The sequence below is a fragment of the Somniosus microcephalus genome, chromosome 20, assembly GCF_052327205.1.
Source record: "Somniosus microcephalus isolate GS21.2 chromosome 20, FLI_Smic_1.0, whole genome shotgun sequence".
NCBI lineage: Eukaryota > Metazoa > Chordata > Chondrichthyes > Squaliformes > Somniosidae > Somniosus > Somniosus microcephalus.
Genome location: NC_141006.1, coordinates 61174962 through 61197351, shown reverse-complemented (window position 1 = coordinate 61197351; position 22390 = coordinate 61174962). Strand labels below are relative to the sequence as shown.

The 22390-nt window shown below is 44.2% G+C and overlaps 1 protein-coding gene across 4 annotated transcripts in view; it reads left to right on the top strand.

Moving 5' to 3' along the window:
• Window positions 1-20696, top strand: part of LOC147103332 (phosphatase and actin regulator 4-like) — a 184273-nt gene extending 163577 nt beyond the window's left edge. For all 4 annotated transcript variants that reach the window (XM_085962815.1, XM_085962814.1, XM_085962813.1 and 1 more), the window contains 7 exons: window positions 2129-2328; window positions 3221-3377; window positions 4568-4623; window positions 5532-5593; window positions 6261-6398; window positions 8074-8150; window positions 15293-20696. In XM_085962815.1, the coding sequence (XP_085818941.1) occupies window positions 2129-2328; window positions 3221-3377; window positions 4568-4623; window positions 5532-5593; window positions 6261-6398; window positions 8074-8150; window positions 15293-15308 (706 nt within the window). In that variant the 3' untranslated portion in view covers window positions 15309-20696. The remainder of the gene's footprint in view (window positions 1-2128; window positions 2329-3220; window positions 3378-4567; window positions 4624-5531; window positions 5594-6260; window positions 6399-8073; window positions 8151-15292) is intronic.
• Window positions 20697-22390: the final 1694 nt, after the last annotated feature.

Here is a 22390-nt window from a genome sequence, read left to right as displayed (position 1 = left end):
TCACCTGCTGCTCTACCTGCCGAGACCAGCACACACAGCACAATTTAATCTCAAATTCTGACACATTCATGACATGAACATTGACTGAATCTTCGATATTTCTGTGCGTATGTTACAATTGTTTTTGTGTTTCCCCATTTTCTCTTCCCTACCTTCACCTGAAGGCACTAACTCATGCTAGCGTATGGTTCTATGGGCTATACTGGTTGTCCTTATCAGTGTTGTAAGCTTTGACGGGCTATCTTTGCCCTTGCCCAGTATCCACGCACATGCACTATCCAGCAGGAGCCACTGGATAGTAATTGGGACAGAAATACCAACTGATTTTTAACTTTTGCATCCCTTCTTCAATTGCCTCCCAAGCTCAGAGCACCTACAGCCATTTTCAGGTTCTATAGAAACATAGGCCATGATCTCATTGAATGGCGGAGCAGGCTCGAAGGGCCAAATGGCCTACTCCTGCTCCTATCTTCTATGTTTCTACTGCCCTGGCTAAAATCTGCCAGCCCAACTAAGCATAAACTAGCTTGAACCTGGTGCTGGGGACATTTTCATAGCACAAACTTTAACAGAGTCTAGAGAATTTGACAGCAGAGAAAGAGGCTAATCAGCCCATTCCACCTCCACTAGCTCTCTAAAAGACCTATCTGCTTAGCCCCATTTCCCCATACCCTTTAAAAAATATATATATTTTTTTTTTCAAATAGCCCCCGAGATTTCTGCCCTCTTGAGCATCCCTGATTTTAATCGCTCAACCATTGGTAGCCGTGCCTTCAGCTGCCTAAGCCCTAAGCTCTGGAATTCCCTCCCTAAACCTCTCCGCCTTTCGACCTCTCTTTCCTCCTTTTAAGATGCTCCTTAAAACCTACCGCTTTTGGTCATCTGCCCTAATTTCTCCTTATGTGGCTCGGTGTCAGATTTTTGTCTTAACACTCCTGTGAAGCGCCTTGGGGCGTTTTACTGTGTTAAAGGCACTATATAAATACAAGTTGTTATAATACTATTATGGATTCTGCTTCCATCACGGTTCCTGGCAGGGCATTTCATGTCCTAACTGCCCTCTGTATAAAAGGAAGTCTCTTAACATCTCCCTTCATTCTACAGGTGATAATCTTAATTCTGCCCTCTAGTTACCAGCTCATTGACCACTGGAAATGGTTTTCCCCTAATTACCTCATCAAAACTCACAATTTTGAATGCCTCCATCAGATCTTGTCTTAACCGTCTCTGTTCTAGTGATGAGAATCAGTTTCTCTAGTCTGTTCTCACCCATGCTACCACCTTGGTGAATCTCTTCTGTACCCTCTCCTTGGCCTAGCCATCCTTCCTGAAGTAGGGCGCACAAACTGGACGCAGTATTCTAACTGCAGCCTAAACAATAATTTGTATAAATTTAACACGCCTCTTTGCTTTTGTACTTTATACCTTTGTTTACAAAATCTAGTATGCTTTAACAGCTTTATCAACTTGTCCTTCCACTTTAAACTCATGGGTCTTTCTGCTTTTAGAATAATACAACACAGAAGGAGGCCATTGGGCCCATCGTGCCTGTGTCAGCTCTTCAAAAGAGCGATCCAATTAGCCCCATAGCCCTGCAAATTTCTCCTTTTTCAAGTATATATCCATTTCCCTTTTGAAAGTTACTATTGAATCTGCTTCCACCACCCTTTCAGGCAGTGCATTCCAGATCATCATAACATGCTGCATAAAAAAAATTGTCATCTCCCCTCTGGTTCTTTTGCCAATTACCTTAACTCTGTGTCCTCTGGTTACCGACCCTCCCGCCAGTGGAAACAGTTTCTCCCTATCTACCCAATCAAAATCCCTCATCTTTTCTTTTTAAAGTTATACCATTTAGTCGAAGTTCCTCTTGTTATTCTTCATCCCAAAATGGATTACCTCACGTTTCTCTGCATTAAATTTCATCTGATCTCTCTGTGCCCAATCTACTAACCTGTCCATGTCTTCCTGAAGTCACTCTCAGTCCCCTTCACAGTTAACCATGCTCAATATTCTTGGGTTGTCTGTACATTTTGATATTGTGTCTAGTGTAACGTTTCCCATGATTAGTACCAGCAAAGCCTTTCATTAAATAACTAACCCCCTGTCATATAACCTGATCACCCAGCCCCTCTGATGATGAGAACACTGAGGATGAAGAGGAGGAGGAACAATTGCCCGAGAAACAGGATTACCCAGCACTCGTTCCATCAGTCATTATCATTCCAGAACTCGTGAGACAGGATGAAGACGTGAGCGACTCGGATGATGATGGTCCAATACTGTACAAGGATGACTATGATGAGGATGAGGAAGATGATCAACCCAGTATGTATTTACATTCATTAACTTAAATATACGTGCGCTTAAACAAAATTGCTTCAAAGATGCAGTTGTTTGCAGCCTCTCTGTTAATCCATCGTTCGGCAAGGAGGATTGGAACTTGTAGTTGCATAGGTCCAAGTGAGGTTGTACCAGTCTTGTCCATTATGAGCTCCAAGTCTAGCGGTCGGTCTGTTCACGGAGCTCCTGTAACCTACAGCACATTAATAGTATTAATTACCCCAGTGCAGATATTAGCCTACTCTACATTTGCAATGTTAATTTGTGGTTTCTGTAATAAATTTGATTAGAATTTAATTTCATTCTTTCCACAAAGATAAAAATGAGGTGCAGTGTGATTTGGAAGAAAAATTATTTGCTGGAAAAAAATTGACTAAAGTTGGTGGAATTTTCCCAAGATTGGTCCGTTACCTTTATTCAGTGATCATTTCTCATTCAGATTTCTCCTATTTAACATGATTTGAACTGATTGAATTGCTTCTCCAATGGGTAAGTTGGGTAGATTGGTTGCCAGGTATGGAATAATGCCATATTGACGAAGATCCCAGGTTAGATTCCCGATCAGTACTGTCCATGTGAAACTGTCCTTTTGATCAGCAGTGAGCTGGCACTTATAGGAGGGAAGGACACATGAAGTAGCGCAAAAAAATATACCAGCTGACCATAACTCTGGCATGTCGAGTGATGTAGGCCCTTTCACAGATTACACTTGGCCTTGTCAGAAATAACCATTTGGATAACTATATTTGGGAGGTGGGGAAATAACCAAGTAGCAGGTCAGTCAAACAAAAGGACCCACCTTCAATTATTTGCCTTGAGTAAATTTCTACAGATCTCTCCTCCTGTTCTGTAACATCCTTTCTAAAATCTTACGTAGGTTCGTTGGCCAATAAAGTAAAGCGAAAAGATACTTTGGCCCTTAAACTGAGCAACAGACCTACAAAGCAGGAACTTATAGAGAAGAACATCCTACCTCGTCAGTCGGATCAGGAGAGACTCGAGATTCGACAACAGATTGGAACTGCGCTCATCAGGTAGGGCATCCTAAGGATGGGACAGATAGTCGGTTCTTCATTCTTGCAGAGAACACTGCTTTCCCTCCTTAAATTAAAGTTGTTCTTTGCTTGTTAATATATGTTGCATGCACACTGGTTTGGTAGACGCAGGACTTTATGGTAGTGAGTGAGCTTCACTGCTTAACAAAGTGTCAGCCGGGACTCAGTTGGTGGCACTCTTGCCTCTGAGTCAGAAGGTCGTGGGTTCAAGTCCCACTCCAGAGACCTGAGCGCAAAATATCTAGGCTGACACTCCAGTGCAGTACTGAGGGAGTGCTGCACTGTCGGAGGTGCCGTCTTTTGGATGAGCCATTAAACCGAGGCCCTATCTGCTCTCTCGGGTGGACGTAAAAGATCCCATGGCATTATTTCGAAGAAGAGCAGGGGAGTTCTCCTGGTGCCCTGACCAATATTTATCCCTCAACCAACATCACTTAAAAAAATAAAAAATAAAAAATAAATAAATTAAATAAAATAAACAAATTATCTGGTCACAATGCTGCTTGTGGGAGCTTTATGTGTGCAAACTGTGTTGCTATGTTTCCCTACATTACAACAGTGACTGCACTGCAAAAGTACTTAATTGGCTGTAAAGTGCTTTGGGACGCCCTGAGGTCATGAAAGGCACTATATAAATGCAAGTCTTTTTTTTAATGTGGGTTCTGGATGACCCTTGAGACTGATTCAGGGCGTGCCAGTCATGCTTGCACTCCTGTGTTTACTGTCCTATTGGTGCATGGTGGTTTTTGACTGTGCCTCCAAATTTTGGGGATTTACCCACCCTCGCATATAGCCCTTTCACTGACACACAGACTCCAGGAAGATAAATGCAAGGCAGGAAAGGGCGATATGCACGGGTGGGTAATTCCCAGATACATCGCCATGCCCAGTGTGGTACTGTAGCCATACACCAGTCAGCCTCGGGTTGAGCTCTCAGGTTGTACTGAATTAGCTGATCTCAGCTCAGGTAGAAGTTCGGGGTGCTACAATTGGACACTGTTGCACAGGTTTACTGGGGGGCACGATTTCAGCACGTGCACTACTTGGGTGTGACAATGACACGTCCTGAATCACATTGAAGTGTCGGGAAGAAACTGCTTAGAAAACTGAACTTGCTTCAGACAGAGCTGTGACCTGAATAATAATTTTATCCTCCTCCATTCCATCAGGCGTCTGAGTCAAAGGCCAACTGCAGAAGAGCTGGAGCAAAGGAATATTCTTAAAAGTTAGTATACCGTTTATCCTCAGATGCTAATTTAGTTCACATTGTCGTGAGAAGTAAATTGATGTGGTGTTACCCATTACTGGTTATTTTACATTTTTTGACATGTTCATATTGGAACAGACTTTGCTGTTGGAGTCACATTGAGGGATGGAGGATAGACCAAATCTATGAAATTACAGATGGGGATACTTGCCCCATGACTGTTGAACAAGTTATTTTTGGAAACACCATATCCTTTGGGTTAGCCGCATAAAGCCAACCGGGTGTTTTTTAACCAGGTTCGGCCACTACGCCCTTGCCTAGTGAAACACTCTCCCCAGTTCCCTCCTCCTTCTCATCTCTCTCATTGCTTCCAAAAACCATCCCCTTCAATCGTACTTCTGGTTCCCCAACCTAGCTTCTCTTTCCCTGTGCTCGATGCCCACCAGATTCCTCCTCTTATTGTAAAACACTCTTGAGATGTCTTCCTGCATGTGAGGAGTGCTTTATAAAAACAAGTTGTTGCTCGTTGTAGGGTACCTTTCTGGGGGGGGGGGGGGGGGGGGTTCTAAGTATTGCATTTCCATTGCTTTGGTGCAAACACTAAAATCAAATTGCAAGTGCTGAAAGGGAAGGGCTGATCTAAGCTTCCACAGTCAGCTTTATTCAGACCGTCTCCTCTGTACGGCTTCTTGTACGTGCATCTGCGTTAATCTTTATTGCATCCCACTATTTTAGTTTCGGAGATAATTCTACACTGGTTCTGTCAGTAAAAGGACAGATTGGTCCTGCAGTGTCTGCTTGGATTGATAATGCCTTGATTGGTATCATACTGTAAGTCAGTGTACTGATTGAGATGTTGCCTGTACTAATCTCAAACAGCTCACATATTGCACTGACGAAATAACACTACCTTTTCACCTCTGCAGATAAAGATGAAGAACAACATCAGGCAGAAAAACGGGAGATCAAGAGGCGGCTCACCAGAAAGGTACTGAAGTGGACAGTTTGTAGTTTGTTGCATGACCGTCTTCATTAAGAATCTGTGAGCTACATTTGTTGGATTGCTACTCTGAACCTCCAACCTGAGTGTGTGGCCTTTGTATATCTAATTTGAGTTGAGAAGCTTAAACTGATGGCACCTCTCTTTTATATGTATATATTATGTGTGTGGTTTGTGTGTGTCTGTATATGTCTCTGCACCATTGTGAGACAATGAGCAGGCAGCCAAACCTTTCCAGTCAATGCTGCTCGATTACGCTCCACTGAAGGGTGTTACAGGGCTGACTCTTCTCTTCCCATTCCTTCTATGTGCATTTGTAAGAAGGTTTATTATCTGGCCAGGCAGCATCCGTGGAGAGAAAAACAGGGTTAACGTTTCAGGTCTGGGACCCTTCATCAGTTCTGATGAAGGGTCCCAGACCTGAAACGTTAACTCTGTTTCTCTCTCCACGGATGCTGCCTGGCCTGCTGAGTATTTCCAGCATTTTCTGTTGTTATTTCAGATTTCCAGCATCCGCAGTATTTTGCTGTTATATTAAGGAGAAAATTACATTGGCAGATGTTGCATGATAGAAAAGCTTTTTGCAAACTGCTACGAGCCTTCAAGGCAAGTATAAACTGCACTGTTTTGTGACTCAGATCTCTGATTACTTTAGCTCAGTCAAAGACCCACAGTGGCAGAACTCCAGGCTAGAAAAATCCTGCGCTTCCACGAGTACGTTGAAGTAACGGACGCCCATGACTACGATCGACGTGCAGATAAGCCATGGACTAAATTAACACCAGCAGATAAGGTGGGGGAGGCCTTGTCTCTGGCTATGGGTTGGTTGTGATATTGTCTCTATAATTGGCTGCTTTCCTACAATAACCCATTAACTAGGATTGACATTAACTATTGTCACTAGGATTAGTGTGAAGTGTAATGGGTGTTGTTCGGATAATCCTTCTCCTTTTACTTCTATTCATGCTTGTGAACTCGAGACAGATTCATCTGATCAATCTTTATTTATCAAATTAATAGAAACCCAACATATGCAGTACTTATGAAATAGGCACCTTTATACTCCAGTAACAAACTCATCGGGGATTCGTAAACTAAGCCTTCGCGTTCGTTTCATCAAGGCTATTTAGAGTTCCTATAGTTCCCCGGGGTGCCCTGCCTTTTATGCCGTTCAGTACCTAAGTATGCCAACAGCTAACCTTCCCTTTTTATACATGTGCATAATCTTTTTATGGCTCTCCAGACATTTCACACACTTGAGGGGTCAGGCTGGCCTTGGGGTCAGGCACTCCCTTATCACTTCAGACCCTTCTCTCACTCCAGCATCCGCTCAACCCTGAATTATTAACACCTTTTGCAGACATGTTGGCGTCTTGCCCTCTCAACATTTAATTCCCAGCTTTCTACTCGCAGCACTCCGAGCTCTCCAATAGTCACGACCACCTTATAGCTTACTATTCCTAACAAGTGTGTCCACTAAAACTGTGGAAAAATACTCAGCAGTACAATGACACACTTGTCCCTCCAAGCTTCGGTCAAGTCCGGAGGGAGTTCTTTGCGCTGTGTAACACCAGAGTGAAGTACTGGTGGCTGCAGAGGTGCTCTAGGTGGGAACTACTTGAGATGAAGTGTTAAGAGCATCATGCAAGAAGTGATTTTTTTTCTTCCAATAACATCAATAGCCCTTGAGCCATAGGTTTTCTCAAACGGAGGGGACTCTGGCGTTCGAGTTCTGCAAGGGGATTCTGGGGATCTGAAGTAATGAATAACATTACATAGAATTTACAGAAACAGACCATTTGGCCCAGCTGCTCTACCCCGGTGTTTCTGCTCCACACGAGCCTCCTCCCATCTCTCTCCATCTAACCCTATCCGCATACCCATCTATTCCTTTTCCCTCATGTGCTTATCTAGCTTCCCCTTAAATGCATTTATGCTAGTTGCCTTAACTACTCCATGTGGTAGCAAGTTCCACATTCTAACCACTCTCTGGGTAACGAAGTTTCTCCTGAATTCCCTATTGGATTTATTAGCGACTATCTTATATTTATGGCCCCTAGTTTTGGCCTCGCCATAAGTGGAAACATTTTTACTACGTCTACCCCCTTCATAATTTTAAAGACCTCTATTCTGACAGAGATATTCTTTGGGCACCTGGAATTTGTGATCAATTGATTTCCCAGTTTCATTTGGGTCAGGAAATTGCCCCATTGTTTCATTAAGCTGGTCTAAACTCTTGCGTTGTGTGGATAACGCATATCACTCTGAGTAAGAAGGACCCTACAGGATCCACTGCTCGCATGAGGGAGACCTTTGCTGCAGAGCTCATACAAATGCCAGTACAGTTCCTGGTACATTTGTTGACTGAATTGTTGGAGTGAATGATTGCTGTGCCACCTTTCTGATGCAACGATTCGGAACGCAATTAAGTATTTATTTCAAAAACCTTCTCTGATGTACCCTTACAGGCAGCAATACGAAAAGAGCTAAATGAATTCAAAAGTACAGAGATGGAGGTGCATGAAGAAAGCAGAATGTATACAAGGTAAAATTCAGTCGTTTAACTCTCAATGAACCTCTTTATTATGCTAACATAGAAACATAGAAGATAGGAGCAGGAGTAGGCCATTCGGCCCCTCGAGCCTGCTCCGCCATTCAATGAGATCATGGCTGATCATCCAAATTCAGTACCCTGTCCCTGCCTTCTCCCCATATCCCTGATCCCTTTAGCCTCAAGAAATATATCCCTCTCCTTCTTGAATATATTTAATGAATTGGCCTCAACTGCCTTGTGTGGTAGAGAATTCCACAGGTTCACCACTCTCTGGGTGAAGAAATTCCTCCTCATCTCAGTCCTAAATGGCTTACCCCTTATCCTTAGACTGTGACCCCTGGTTCTGGACTCCCCCTGCCATCGGGAACATCCTTCCTGCATCTAGTCTGTCTAGTCCTGTTAGAATTTTATAAGTTTCAATGAGATAGGCTTTGTGCATGCGTTATCTTTGTAAAGTTTGCACCCAAGTGGCTCGGGGGCAGGGCGGTGAGTCCACTGGCCCGTGTGGTATTAAGCCTTACAGATCAAGAATGTTTCAGGTTTGATGATCTCCAGGGTGGCACTGTGCGTGCTGCAATTTGCCTCTCTGCTCCTGAGCCAGGAAAGAGGACATCCGCTCCCATTTCCACTTCTGAATGGCAACCATTGACTCCTGCTGCAATTCCCCTGTGCACAGAAGGCTGCTGTGGGGAGGGGCCGTAGGAACAGGAGGAGGCCATTCAGCCCCCTCCACCATTCAATCAGACCATGGCTGATCTGCACCATAACTCCATTGACCTGCCTTTGCTCCATATCCCTCGATAGCCTTACCCAACAAAAACCTACCCATCTTAGGCTTGAAAACTTCAGTTGCCCCCAGCATCCACAGCCTTGTGGGGCAGAGTGTACCAGATTTCTACTACCCTTTGTGTGGAAAAAGTGCTTCCTGATTTTGCTCCTATATGACTTGGCTCTAATTTTAAGATTGCACCCCTTCAGGAAGATAGGAGTAGGCCATTCGGCCCCTCGAGCCTGTTCCACTATTCAATTAGATCACGGCTGACCTGTATCTTAACTCAATCTACCTGTAACCCTTAATACCCTTGCCTAACAAAAATCTATCCATCTCAATTTTGAAATTTTGACTTGACCTAGCCTTGTTCTGGATTCCCCCATCAGCGGAAATAGTCTCCTTCTCCTTTAACTCCACTCATTTCCTCCAAATCAAAGGTGTTGCCATGGGTACCCGCATGGGTCCTAGCTATGCCTGCCTTTTCGTGGGCTATGTGGAACAATCTTTGTTCCAGTCCTACTCGGGTCCCCTCCCTCACCTCTTTTTCCGATACATTGATGACTGTATCGGTGCCGTTTCCTGCTCTCGTCCCGAACTTGACAATTTCATTCACTTTACCTCCAATTTCCACCCTTCCCTCACCTTCACATGGTCCATCTCGGACTCTTCCCTTCCCTTCCTCGACTTCTCCGTCTCCATCTCTGGGGATAGGTTATCGACCAATATTTACTACAAGCCCACTGACTCCCACAGCTGCCTGGACTGCACTTCCTCCCACCCCGCTTCCTGTAAGGACTCTATTCCATTCTCCCAGTTTCTCCGTCTCCGCCGTATCTGCTCCAACGATGCCACCTTCCACACCAGTGCTTCAGACATGTCTTCCTTTTTCCGCAACCGAGGATTCCCCTCTACCGTGGTTGACACTGCCCTCGACCGTGTCAGTTCTATCTCCCGCACTTCTGCCCTCACCCCTGCCCCTCCCTCCCGGAACCACGATAGGGTTCCCCTTGTCCTCACCTTTTACCCCACCAGCCTCCGCATTCAACAGATCATCCTCCGGCATTTCCGCTACCTCCAAAGTGATCCCACCACCAAACGTATCTTCCCCTCCCCTCCCCTCCCCTTTCAGCATTCCGCAGGGACCGCTCCCTCCGAGACACCCTAGTCCACTCCTCTATCACCCCAAACAGCCCTTCCCCTTCGCCTGGCACCTTCCCGTGCAAGCGGAGGAGATGTAATACCTCCCCCCTTCCCACTGTCCAGGGCCCCAAACACCCCTTCCAGGTGAAACAGCGATTTACTTGTACTTCTCGCAATCTAGTATACTGTATTCGCTGCTCACGATGCGGTCTCCTCTACATTGGGGAGACCAAACGCAGATTGGGTGACCGCTTTGCGGAACACCTCCGTTCAGTCCGTAAGGGTGACCCCGAGCTTCCGGTCGCCTGTCATTTTAATTCACCGCCCCATTCCCACTCGGACCTCACCGTCCTTGGCCTCTTGTATTGTTCCACGCAAGCTCATCGTAAACTCGAGGAACAGCACCTCATCTTCCGATTAGGCACTTTGCAGCCTTCCGGACTCAATATCGAGTTCAACAATTTCAGATCATAACCTCGGCCCCTATTTCATTTTTTCTTGTAATTTTTCCACTCCTTTTCTCCACCCCCCCTCCCCCCCCCCCCCCCCCCTTCCTTTTGTTTCTCTCTCACACCTGGCAGCTATCTCTTGCCCTGCCAGTACACTTTACACCTAATTTCAGCCTATTACCATCTCGTCTAGCTTCTAATACCTTTTATTGTCTCTTTTACTTCTTTTGTTTCTTTTATTCTTTTGTCCGATCGCAGCCCTGCCTCCGATCTATCTTTTCTTTCCAGTTTTGAAGAAGGGTTCGACCCGAAACGTCAACTCAAATTTCTCTCCACGGATGTTGCCTGACCTGCTGAGTTTTTCCAGCATTTTCTATTGTTAAAGCGGAAATAGTTTCTCTCTGTCCTATATCATTTCAAGCACCTCAATTAGATCAACAACAACAACTTGCATTTATATAGCGCCTTTAACGTGATAAAGTGTCACAAGGCACTTCACGGGAGCGTGATCACCTCATAGCCATCTAAACTCGAGGTGAATACGAGCCACGTTTATACAACCTGTCCTCGTAATTTAACCCTTAAGCTCGGGTCAGGTGGACGATGCAGGGGCATCCCGACAGAAGGGGAGAATAGGTAGGCCCATCATCTGGAGGCAGGGAGGGGGCTTCTCTCAGGCCTCCTTGGTGGTTGCTGCAGCGCAGATTCCAATCTGTCTGTCTTGGTTGGAAAGCTTTTTAAGCATAAGGAGACTATCAGGGCAAACCTAGTGTAGAAAATATTTTAAACTGAAACTAATCATGCATCTGTGCAGAGGCTCTCCTCGCTACGATCAGCCAGGGTTTCTGCTCCTGATGGCTGAACAGTGCCTGTCGGTAGATATTGAGCGAGGGTTCAGCTGTACTGCTCTCCCATTAGCGAATAATCTGCTGAGACTTGCTGTGCAGGCTCACAGTGGAGAATAGCTGCTTGGGCAAGGTACTGGGCTACGGCATCGATGGAACTACAACCCAGCACCTCCAGGAACGGAGAAATAGGGAGGGAATTGGCAAATAAAATCTGCTTTAAAGTAACTGATTTTTCAGCTGAGTCATTAAAGTGACTCACTTTTTTGTTTTTTTTTGTCCACATCAGGCTTTCTGCAAAGTGCGGAGTTCACTTAGTAATTGTGGAAGCTCAACTTGTTAAGAATTGAGTTTCTCACGAGGACCATATAAAAACTTCTATAGATATGTAAAGAGAAAAAGATTGGTAAAGTCAAGCGTAGGTCCATTGCAGTCAGAATCAGGGGAATTTATAATGGGGAACAAAGACATGGCAGACCAATTAGATACATACTTTGGTTCTGTCTTCACAAAGGAGGACACAAATAAACTCCCAGAGATGTCGGGGAACATAGGGTCTAATGAGAGGGAGGAACTGAATAAAATCAGTATTTGTAGGGAAATGATGTTAGGGAAATTGATGGGATTGAAGGCCGATAAATCCCCAGGGCCTGATAATCTACATCCTAGGGTACTTAAGGAAGTGGCCCTGGAAATAGTAGAAGCATTGCTGGTCATCTTCCAAAATTCTATAGACTCTGGAACAGTCCCCATGGATTGGAGGGTAGCTAATGTAACCCCACTATTTAAAAAAGGTGGTAGAGAAAAAATGGGGAATTATAGACCGGTAAGCCTGACATCGGTAGTGGGGAAAATGCTAGAGTCCATTATAAAAGATGTAATAGCAGAGCACTTGGAAAACAGTGACAGGATCGGACAAAGTCAACATGAATTTACAAAAGGTAAATCATGCTTGACTAATCTACTGGAATTTTTTGAGGATGTAACTGGTAGAATAGATAAGGGAGAACAGTGGATGTGGTATATTTGGACTTTCAGAAGGCATTCGATAAGGTCCCGCATAAGAGACTAGCGTGCAAAGTTAAAGCACATGGGATTGGGGGTAAGGTACTGACTTGGATAGAAAACTGGTTGGCAGACAGGAAGCAAAGAGTTGGAATAAACGGGTCTTTTTCCGAGTGGCAGGCAGTGACTAGTGGGGTACTGCAGGGATCGGTGCCAAGACCCCAGTTATTCACAATATATATAAATGATCTAGATGAGGGAACTAGATGTAATATCTCCAAGTTTGCAGACGACACAAAGCTGGGTGGGCGTGTGTGCTGTGAGGAGGATGCAGAGAAACTCCAGTACGATTTGGACAGGTTGGGCGATTGGGCAGATGCAGTATAATGTGGATAAATGCAAGGTTATCCACTTTGGTGGCAAAAACAGGAAGGCAGATTATTATCTGAATGGCAATAGATTGGGAAAAGGGGAAGTGCAACGAGACCTGGGTGTCCTTGTACACCAGTCGCTGAAGGTAAGCATGCAGGTGCAGCAGGCGGTTAAGGCGGCAAATGGTATGCTGGCCTTCATAGCGAGAGGATTCGAGTACAGGAGCAAGGATGTCTTGCTGCAGTTGTACGGGGCCTTGGTGAGACCACACCTTGAGTATTGTGTGCAGTTTTGGTCGCCTTATCTGAGGAAAGATGTTCTTGCCATGGAGGGAGTGCAGTGAAGATTCACCAGACTGATACCTGGGATGGCAGGAATGACTTATGAAGAGAGATTGGGTCGATTAGGCTTATATTCGCTAGAGTTTAGAAGAATGAGAGGGGATCTCATTGAAACTTATAAAATTCTAACAGGACTAGACAGACTAGATGCAGGAAGGATGTTCCCGATGGCGGGGGAGTCCAGAACCAGGGGTCACAGTCTAAGGATAAGGGGTAAGCCGTTTAGGACTGAGATGAGGAGGAATTTCTTCACCCAGAGAGTGGTGAACCTGTGGAATTCTCTACCACAGAAGACAGTTGAGGCCAATTCATTAAATATATTCAAGAAGGAGTTAGATATATTTCTTGAGGCTAAAGGGATCAAGGGATATGGAGAGAAGGCAGGGACAGGGTACTGAGTTTGGATGATCAGCCATGATCGCATTGAATGGCGGAGCAGGCTCGAGGGGCCGAATGACCTACTCCTGCTCCTATCTTCTACGGTTCTGGGAAGAAAAGTTTTTTTCCCCCCAGAGTTGATATTTTATGAGGGCCATCAGAACCTGTAGTTTTTTTTTTAATGAATAAATTGTACTTTTTTAATTGTTTGCAGTAAGACCATTTTAAGGCTGCATTCGGTATTATTAATACTCCCCCGACGATGCTGGAATGTGCTGTGGTATGGGTTCCGTAGCTGCTGCCAGTCTTCTACTACAAATGGTCATTCCTCAGTGTGAGCCTTGACTGGGACTGTCATAGGAATATAGGAACAGGAGGAGGCCATTTAGCCCACGAGCCTGTTCCGCCATTCAGTGAGATCATGGCTGATCTGTATCTTAACTGCATCCACCTGCCTTGGCTCCATGTCCTTTTATATCCTTGGCTAGCAAAAATCTATTGATCTCAGATTTTAAATGATTAATTGAGCTTGCATCTACTGCTTTTTGTGGGAGCATTTTCCACACTTCTGCCACCCATTGCAGGAAGCAGTGTTTTCTAATTTCTCTCCTGAATGGCCTGGCTTTGATTTTTAAAGTTATTTCCCCTTGTCCTAGACTCCCTCAGCAGTGGAAAAAGTTTATCTCTATTTACCTTATCAATTCTTTTCAAAATCCTAAAAACTTCAATCAAATCACCCCCTTAACCTCCTATATTCCAACCTAGTTTATGTAACCTCTCCTCAATCTAGCCCTTGAAGCCCTGGTAACATTCTGGTGAATCTGCGCTGCACTCCATCCAAGAGCCAATATATCCTTCCTAAAGTTCAGTTCCCAGAACTGTACACACTACTCCAGGACTTTGTATAGCTGTAGCAAAACTTCCTCTCCTTTATATTCTAGCCCTCTAGTGAAAAAGGCTAACATTCCATTAGCCTTTTTAATGATTTTTTTGTCCCTGACTGCTACACTTTAGTGATCTGTGTGCATGGACCCCTGTTAATTGCATCACTAAGTCTGACTCCACCACCACTGCCCGACATTCACCCACACATGCACGCACTTTTCAACAGGAAGTTCATCGGTTCGCGATGGGCTTAAATCCTGACTGAATATTCTGGTTCTCAGCCCAGGGTCAATCATAGTTCCCTTTAGTGCCATCCTGACTGAGATGAAGTAACCGGTCGATTGAACCTGTGTCCTTCTGGTTGTCTGTAGCTCAGAATCAGACGGGGTGGTGCATTTACCTATTAAGCCACAGAGGGGGGAGAAGGAAAGAAAGAACTTGCATTATTGTAGCACCTTTCACATTCTTCTCGGAGATTCACAGTCAATTAATTACTTTTGAAGTGTAGTCAGCGTTGTAATATAGGCAAGCCCACTTGTACACCACAATGTGGTCCCAAAATCAGTAACGAGATAAATGACCAGATAATGTTTTTTTTAATGAGGGATAAACATTGGCCAGGACTCTGGGAAAATTCCCTTGCTCCTCTTCGAAATAGCACCATGGGATCTTTTACATCCACCTGAGAGGGCAGATTGTGCCTCGGTTTAACGTCTCATCCAAAAGACGGCACCTCCAACAGTGCAGCACTCCCTCAGTACGGCACTGAAGTGTTGGTGTAGATTATATGCTCAAGTCTCCAGAGTGGGGCTTGAACCCATAACTTTCTGACTCGGAAGTGAGCGTGTAATCAACTGAGTCAAGACTGGGAGGAGAAAGAAAAGGGGATTGTGTTTAAATAAAATTGCTGGACACTCCTGTATTAATGATTTTTTTTTCTCTATAGGTTTCATCGACCATAAGAACATGTACAGATACAAACGGAAATCTAACTATACAGTATCCGCAGAGATGATGGGGATAAAGCCTGTCTCCTGAGTACTGTACCTGAAGCTGTGTTGTATTGAGACTTGTGTACAATGTATTCAATACACATTCAGTGAACCTGGTGCCATGGGGAAAGAAATCAATACTTGATAACCGTATCATATGTAAATCCTGCTTTCATCAATTAACACATCCTCGAAATGGAGGTTCCCCTTGATCATATCTGTCTCTGCGCCTCCAGATTTATACAATACTGCGGCTGGTTTCAAATCGCAGCGCCGAAAAGACTTTAAGAGCTGCTGGGATTGTGTGCTTGGGAGCGGTTGTGTTTTACTCTAACCTTTTACTGGAGATGAAGGAAGTGTGGGTCTGTGTGTACAGACTAAGATCTGCCTCCTTTCCTCTTCACCCCACCCCTGTTTTTTTGTTTTTTGCATACACTGCGGTGGCTTTTCTTGGACACGTCGATGGGCTGAGCGTGGGAGGTTGCTCCTGGTCAACATGATCTTTGGTCCCCTGAGTAGCTGTCAGGGCCTTCCTTTTCTGCATTGCCCTCGCGTCCACCGTCAATTCCATAACCCTTTAGCTGCCGGTTTCTCCAGTGGGTGACGACTGACTCCTGGAACAACTTCAACAGAAGAAAAAACTTTAAATGACTTGGTTTTTTTTAAGTGACCAATTCCACGCAAGAGTCTATTTCTTTTCTCTCTCTCTTTAAATCAACACGTGCTGATTTCACTGAAGCAGGTCTCTGTTGAAAGGAACGTATCGTCGCACCTGGGACTTTTAACCTTCCATCCGAAAGGCACCACACTTCTGTGGGGGGAAAAAAAACGTATCCCTTTGTACAAAGGCAGGGATTGGTTTGTATAGGACCATAAATCATGGCCCTGTGGAAAAATGCGCCACCCTCGACTGCTGTATAAAACATTGGTTTAGAGAGAGTCAATATGTGTACATTTGTCTTCCTATTTAAATATTGAATAAAGGTATTATCGTGACATTAAAAAAAAAAAATACCAGAATCCACTTAAAACACTACTTGGGATAATTTCCTTCTCGACCAACTGTCAGCAGACAATTATGTACTTGTTTTAAGTTCTGTCTGCCGGACATTTTAAGTTGTCTTGTAATTCTTAGCAAATCAATATTCTCATTTCCCACTCTCTCATGGTTGATAGCATACACAGGCTGGCTGTGGAGATCATAACTTGTTACAGTTTTTATTAAAATCCTTCTCTCTGCTTGTATTTTCCCTGATTGTCAAGCAGTAGGCTTCAGTGTTTTACATTGGTTCTTAATCTACTTGGACAGTTCGGTAAATTCCGGTCATGTTTCACGGTGGAATGTGCTGACTGGGTTGGAGTGGTCTACCAAACTTGTTTAGGGTTTGTTTTTACTTGGATGGAGTGAGGCACTTCCTCCGTTTTTTTATTTGTAACACACTCGGTCTCCAGTCAGAAGCCTCTAGATGCATATTGGCAATATTGCAAGGCTATTGTACACGGACAGACCAGTGGGACTGTCTTAATTAACTACACTCTGAATCAATGCTTTGGTCCTGGCAATAAAATCTTCCATAATGTCCCATCTAAATATTTGCTGTGCATGTGTTAAAATATTTGATGGGTTTTAACATTGGAAGGCCATAACATCAAAGAAACATTTGTAGCAGCATTAATGTGAAGAGCAGGCCAAGCGTATTGGCATTGAGCAACTACTCAGTTGGGGAAGGACAACACTTGATTATGTTGTCATGCTACAACATAGCCAGAATGAACCATGCCTGTTGTCATGCATTACCATTCTTGTTTCTCTTCTGTTTCCTGTCTATCACAGTCCAATAGAGGTAAGGAGGAATGGGAGAGAATAAATGAGCTTTGAAAAGCATAAACATTTTAGCTCATTTGCTGTCAAACCATTGTGACTCGTGGCATTTGTAATATGTGCTGCATGTCACTATCGGTTTGATGGAGTCAATAATGCACAAAGGGATGGGCCTCCCTGATAACAATTGAATGGGTTGCCCAATGGATTGTTGGTTAATGCACCAGTTGGTGTTGTACTGAGCCATACGGACTGGAACAAACCCTGGTTTGATCTCTGTTCTGTGCTAATTGAGCCGTTCTCAATCGGGATCATGATTTGGACACTGTAATTACCCTCTGTAACCCTGGGCTGAGGAGGAAAGTCAGCCGGGGTTCCCACTCCTGATTGCTATCTGATAACTTCTGGGAAGCACACATGTAGGACAGGATTGGGCTGGGTCGTTACAGAGCCTGCCAACGCTCTCGCTAGGTTTGCACTTGAAGAATAGCCACATGAGGGGGAAAGTACTTGAGAATTCCTGGTGCCCTCCTGCACAAGTCAGCGACTACGAGAGACGGGGGAGAAAGACCGGGAGGGCAAATAAAGCAATTCAGTGGGACACTGGAGTCTTTGGGCATGCTAAACTGCTAAGAATCTAATTTAGTATTTTTCTTTTGTTTTAAACCAGCACATACAATGTGGCAGGGATTAAGAACCCCCCTCCCCTTTTTAGAAGAGAATTATTGCACATGTATGTAATATTTTAGCAAAATATGTTAATACATTTCCTTTTTGTAAAGTGTTGGGTATTTTAAAATAGTCTTCCATACCTTTCTCCCTGGTAAGGCTCGTGAGTTTACTCATCGAACCCACACCATGGTGGTACTGTTTTTAAGTTTGAGGGGATCCAGCATTTCAGACTGTCCGCTCAATATTTTTTTCACAGTTGCTCATCAGTTATGAAATGCAGCTATACCGGGGAGGAAGGTTGAAAGACAATGTTAAAATCCAAACCCATTGGGAATTGTCCTTTTTAAACAAAAAAGACACATGAATTAATTTTTTTGCAGTCTGTATAGTTGTTGTATGTACATTTTCATGAGTTGTAAATAATTGAATAATTACTGTTGCTCTTATATAAGATTGTTTTTTTGGTGTATTTTGTTCTCATTCAGTGCTGCTTTTATTAAAAAAAAGTAGATTCATATTGGTTGTAAGTCGGTTGAATTTTTAAAAAAAATAATCGAACTTGCACAAAATCTTCTGACCCAGTCCAGTCGCTCAGTGCCCTTCATGGAACTTGCAGAGCAGATCATTCTCAGCACAAACTGGACATTGAGAATATGAGATAGGCCTCTGGGTAGGATAGTCGAGGCAAAAACTTCATCTAAAACAATTGGGAGGACTATAGGGTATTTCTGGATGTGTGAACTGAGTTGGACTTAATGTCCGTTCTCCTCTATAGCCATCTTATGACTACCACCTTCAAGGGGAGTTTTTTTAACCCAGAAATTGTGGACCATCATCTTCATCAAAACTGAAGTATTATGTTTTTTTAATTTATAACTGAAAGTTAATAGCACTTCTGGTGTATAAGCCATCATATCAATGACTTGGAGATGGAAGGAGAAGGAAGCATAGAGGTGAGAGAGCCTGAGGTTGACAATCAAAGCCACCTTATGCTGCATTTTATCTATCGCACACTCTTGCGAGCTTGATTTAGATTAGTTCCATTCATTTGCAGTCCCATCAAAAGCTGTGGGACCAGTGGGCTTAATGCATGCAAATTCAGGCATTGAGTATCAATGTTCTGACTGTAATTTTTTTTTTAATAGTCCTGTTATCTACTGGAGTTTTTTTCCTTCAAACCCTCACCAGGAACTTCACTTGAATCCAATTCATCTCAGGAGAATGGGAATGAGATCTTTGAGTACCTGTAGCTGTTAGCAAAATGTATTCATTGCACTGGAGTTTAGCTGCCAGCATTTCTCTTGCGCTCAGTCATTGTAACACTTGACTTTTTTTTAGATGTGTCTCGATGCTGGCCTAGATTAAAAGGGGCTCTTGCTACATGTTAACCTGGATAGTCTAGTACTGACAGAGATTTCCTTATAGCAGACCTGGGTTGGTATGTCCATTCTTCAACAAATGTAGACCAGAGGCGGCAGCAATTTTCACAACTCTCAACATTTTTACATTGCACGCTCCATTGAGATGCTGTTTCTCTGCTTTGTAAAATTACAACTTCTCATCTGGGAGAGCTCTGATTGACTGGCACAGATCTGGAGGTTATACTCATTAGTTGTGTAGGTTTAATTTTTTTTTGAAATGCAACCTGTGTTAACTCAACAAAACTGGAGGAGCTGTCTGTAAAATCCCTTTCCAACTCAGAACAACCAAAATTGTTCAACAGCAGAGACCAAGTGTCTTTAATTTTACATGCTCTCGTCCCTTGTCTCTACGCAGCCAATGACTTGCCACCTCATTGCCTCCTTCCACCAGTCATTGCTGCATTGTGAATAACTGGCAGGTGGTGGGTGTGCATGGGATGGGGGTGATGCACTGTTCCCATTTCTTGCCGATTGAACCCCCTCCTTAACCAAGGGAAAGTGAGGCGCTTCTTCTAACAGCCCAGATGAGAATGACCAATTTTTGCCTTGACAGAGGCACAAAACCATCGGATTTTCTGTTTAACAAATGGGTGCTAATTTCTATTGTGCTGACAAGCCAGCATCTCTGTGCTTTCCTTAAACGGCAGAGAACAGATACCCTAGTGACCTGCTGAGCTCCCATTTCGATCATTAAACTCATACACACCAGAGTGTTCCAGGTTTAATCCTTGGTTTGTGCTGGGACAGCAGATGGGATTGTTGGCCTCAGCACCCCTGTGCTCAGGAGAGAGAAAAATGAGCCAGGATTCCCACTCCTGGTTACTATCCAGTGATCCTTAATGGACGGCGTGCGTGTGAACACGATTGGGCTTTCACTGTCAAGTAACCTTCTGAGGCGCGCTGTCTCGGCTCGCACTTGAAGCGTGGCTACTGGGCTGAGTTAGCCAGAGAATTGTTTGGACCCATGGAGCTGTATGCCTGTGAGAATCAGTGCCTTCGGGAAAGGAGGGGAAAAGGGATATTTTAAAAATCAGATGTTGCAAATATGCACGGTAACTGACAGGAAAATAACTCAGGGTTTTTAAGTAGTTTTCTGTGTTTTATTTCTGGTGTGTTGATGGCTGCCCCCTGGAGAGCAGGGGACTATCCTGAGTTGGAAAGGGTTTGAGGTGCCACTTGACGGCCTTGACAAGTGGCTTGTGTACAATGCAACCTATGTGGTGGTTTCAACTTGTTGTTTCTGTAGCCGTGCATTTAATGTTTTTAAATGGAAAAACACAAGTGTGTCATGTCTACTCCCATGTGACCTGCTTCCTCCCCCCCCCCCCCCGTTCTCATTTGTTTAAGGGAGAGAGAGGTGCCTTAACATGCTGGGTTTGCTCATTCATTTCCTCATTAGACATGACATTTTTAAACCTTGAATAAAACAACAATCATACCCTCCTCTGTTGCTTTGCTGTCAATTATTCATGAGGTTGTTTAGTAGTTCGTAAGTTACAGCATTGTGCGGGACTGCTGTTTTCTTTTTTAAATGTTTTTATTTTGCTTTGTTATTTGGATTGCCTTGGGTCAGTGCCAGTTAACTAGCTGCGCGATTCGGCTGGTTCGATAAAGGAGCTGGGTTTAGCAGTGCAAGTGCTGGGAGCTGGCTCAATCTGCCAGAATCCAAACTAAAATGAGCACCAGCATACAAAGAGGGGCGTAGATAGAAAGGAACATTTCCCCTTAGTAGAGGGGTCAATAACCAGGGGGCATAGTTTCAAGGTAAGGGGCAGGAGGTTTAGAGGGGATTTGAGGAAAAACTTTATCCACCCAGAGGGTGGTTGGAATCTGGAACTCACTGCCTGAAAGGGTGGTAGAGGCAGGAACCCTCACAACATTCAAGAAGCATTTAGATGAGCACTTGAAACGCCATAGCATACAAGGCTACGGACCAAGTACTGGAAAATGGGATTAGAATAGACAGGGCTTGATGGCCGGCATGGACACGATGGGCCGAAGGGCCTCTTTCTGTGCTGTATAACTCTGACTCTATGGCATTTCTTTGACACAAGATGAACAGGTTTAGGTTCAAATACTTCACACGAGTGGTGAGCATGTGGAGCTGACTGTCCAGGGAGAGGGTGGAGGCAGCGAGCATTGCTGTTCGGAAATACTTGGAAGTACAAGAAGAATAAAAGAACAAATTTGTATTCCTATAGCGCCTTTCACAACCTCAGGACGTCCCAAAATGCTTCAAAGCCATTTGAAGTACTCTTGAAATGTAGTCACTGTCGTAATGTAAGAAAAACAGTGGCTAATTTGCACACAGCAAGCTCTGACAAGCAAGATAAATGAGCAGATAATCTGTTGCAGTGATGTTGTTTGAGGGATTAATATTGGCCAGGACATTGGGGAGAACTTCCCTCCTGCTCTTCGAAATACTGCCATGGGATCTTTTACGTTCACCTAAGAGAGCAGACAGGGCCTCGGTTTAATGTCTCAACAGAAAAAGTACAGCAAGTGACAGATACGTGATGGGCTGAATGGCTTCCTTCTGTGCTGTAAAATTCTATGATTCTAAACCAGTTGTGACTGGTGACACTTGTGTTCCAGGGCAGGTTTGAGTGAACTGTGAGGGGTCCAAGGATCGATGGAAATTGGCTCTCGGACCTCATCGCCATAGCCTCCGTGAGCTGCCACCACTGGTCACCCCGCCACAGGCAGCTCACCTGAGCGCAGATCAATGTCGGGCCGCCTGCCTTCCTGTGGTTGCGAGTCCTATAATCCAATAGGCGTTGCACCCCTAATTTACACGTTTTATGCATCCGGTCAGGACACCGGAAATAAGGGCCCCACTAATTTAGCAGTGGGACCAATGCCTGCGCAGATTGGGCATAGGCCATCCCACTGCTAAATTGGTATGCTTTTCCCCTGTTTTACACCCAACAAATTGGCACAATGCATAACAATTTCTACCACAATATGAAAATTGCATACCTAAATGCATTCTCCTTGATGGCCTCTAGAGCTGCACTCTACATACACTCCAACTCATCCAGAATATTCACATCTTATCCCATACTGTTTCCCATACTAGCGATATTAGGACAGGTGACCTAAAGCTTGATCAAAGAGGTAGGTTTTAAGGAGTGTCT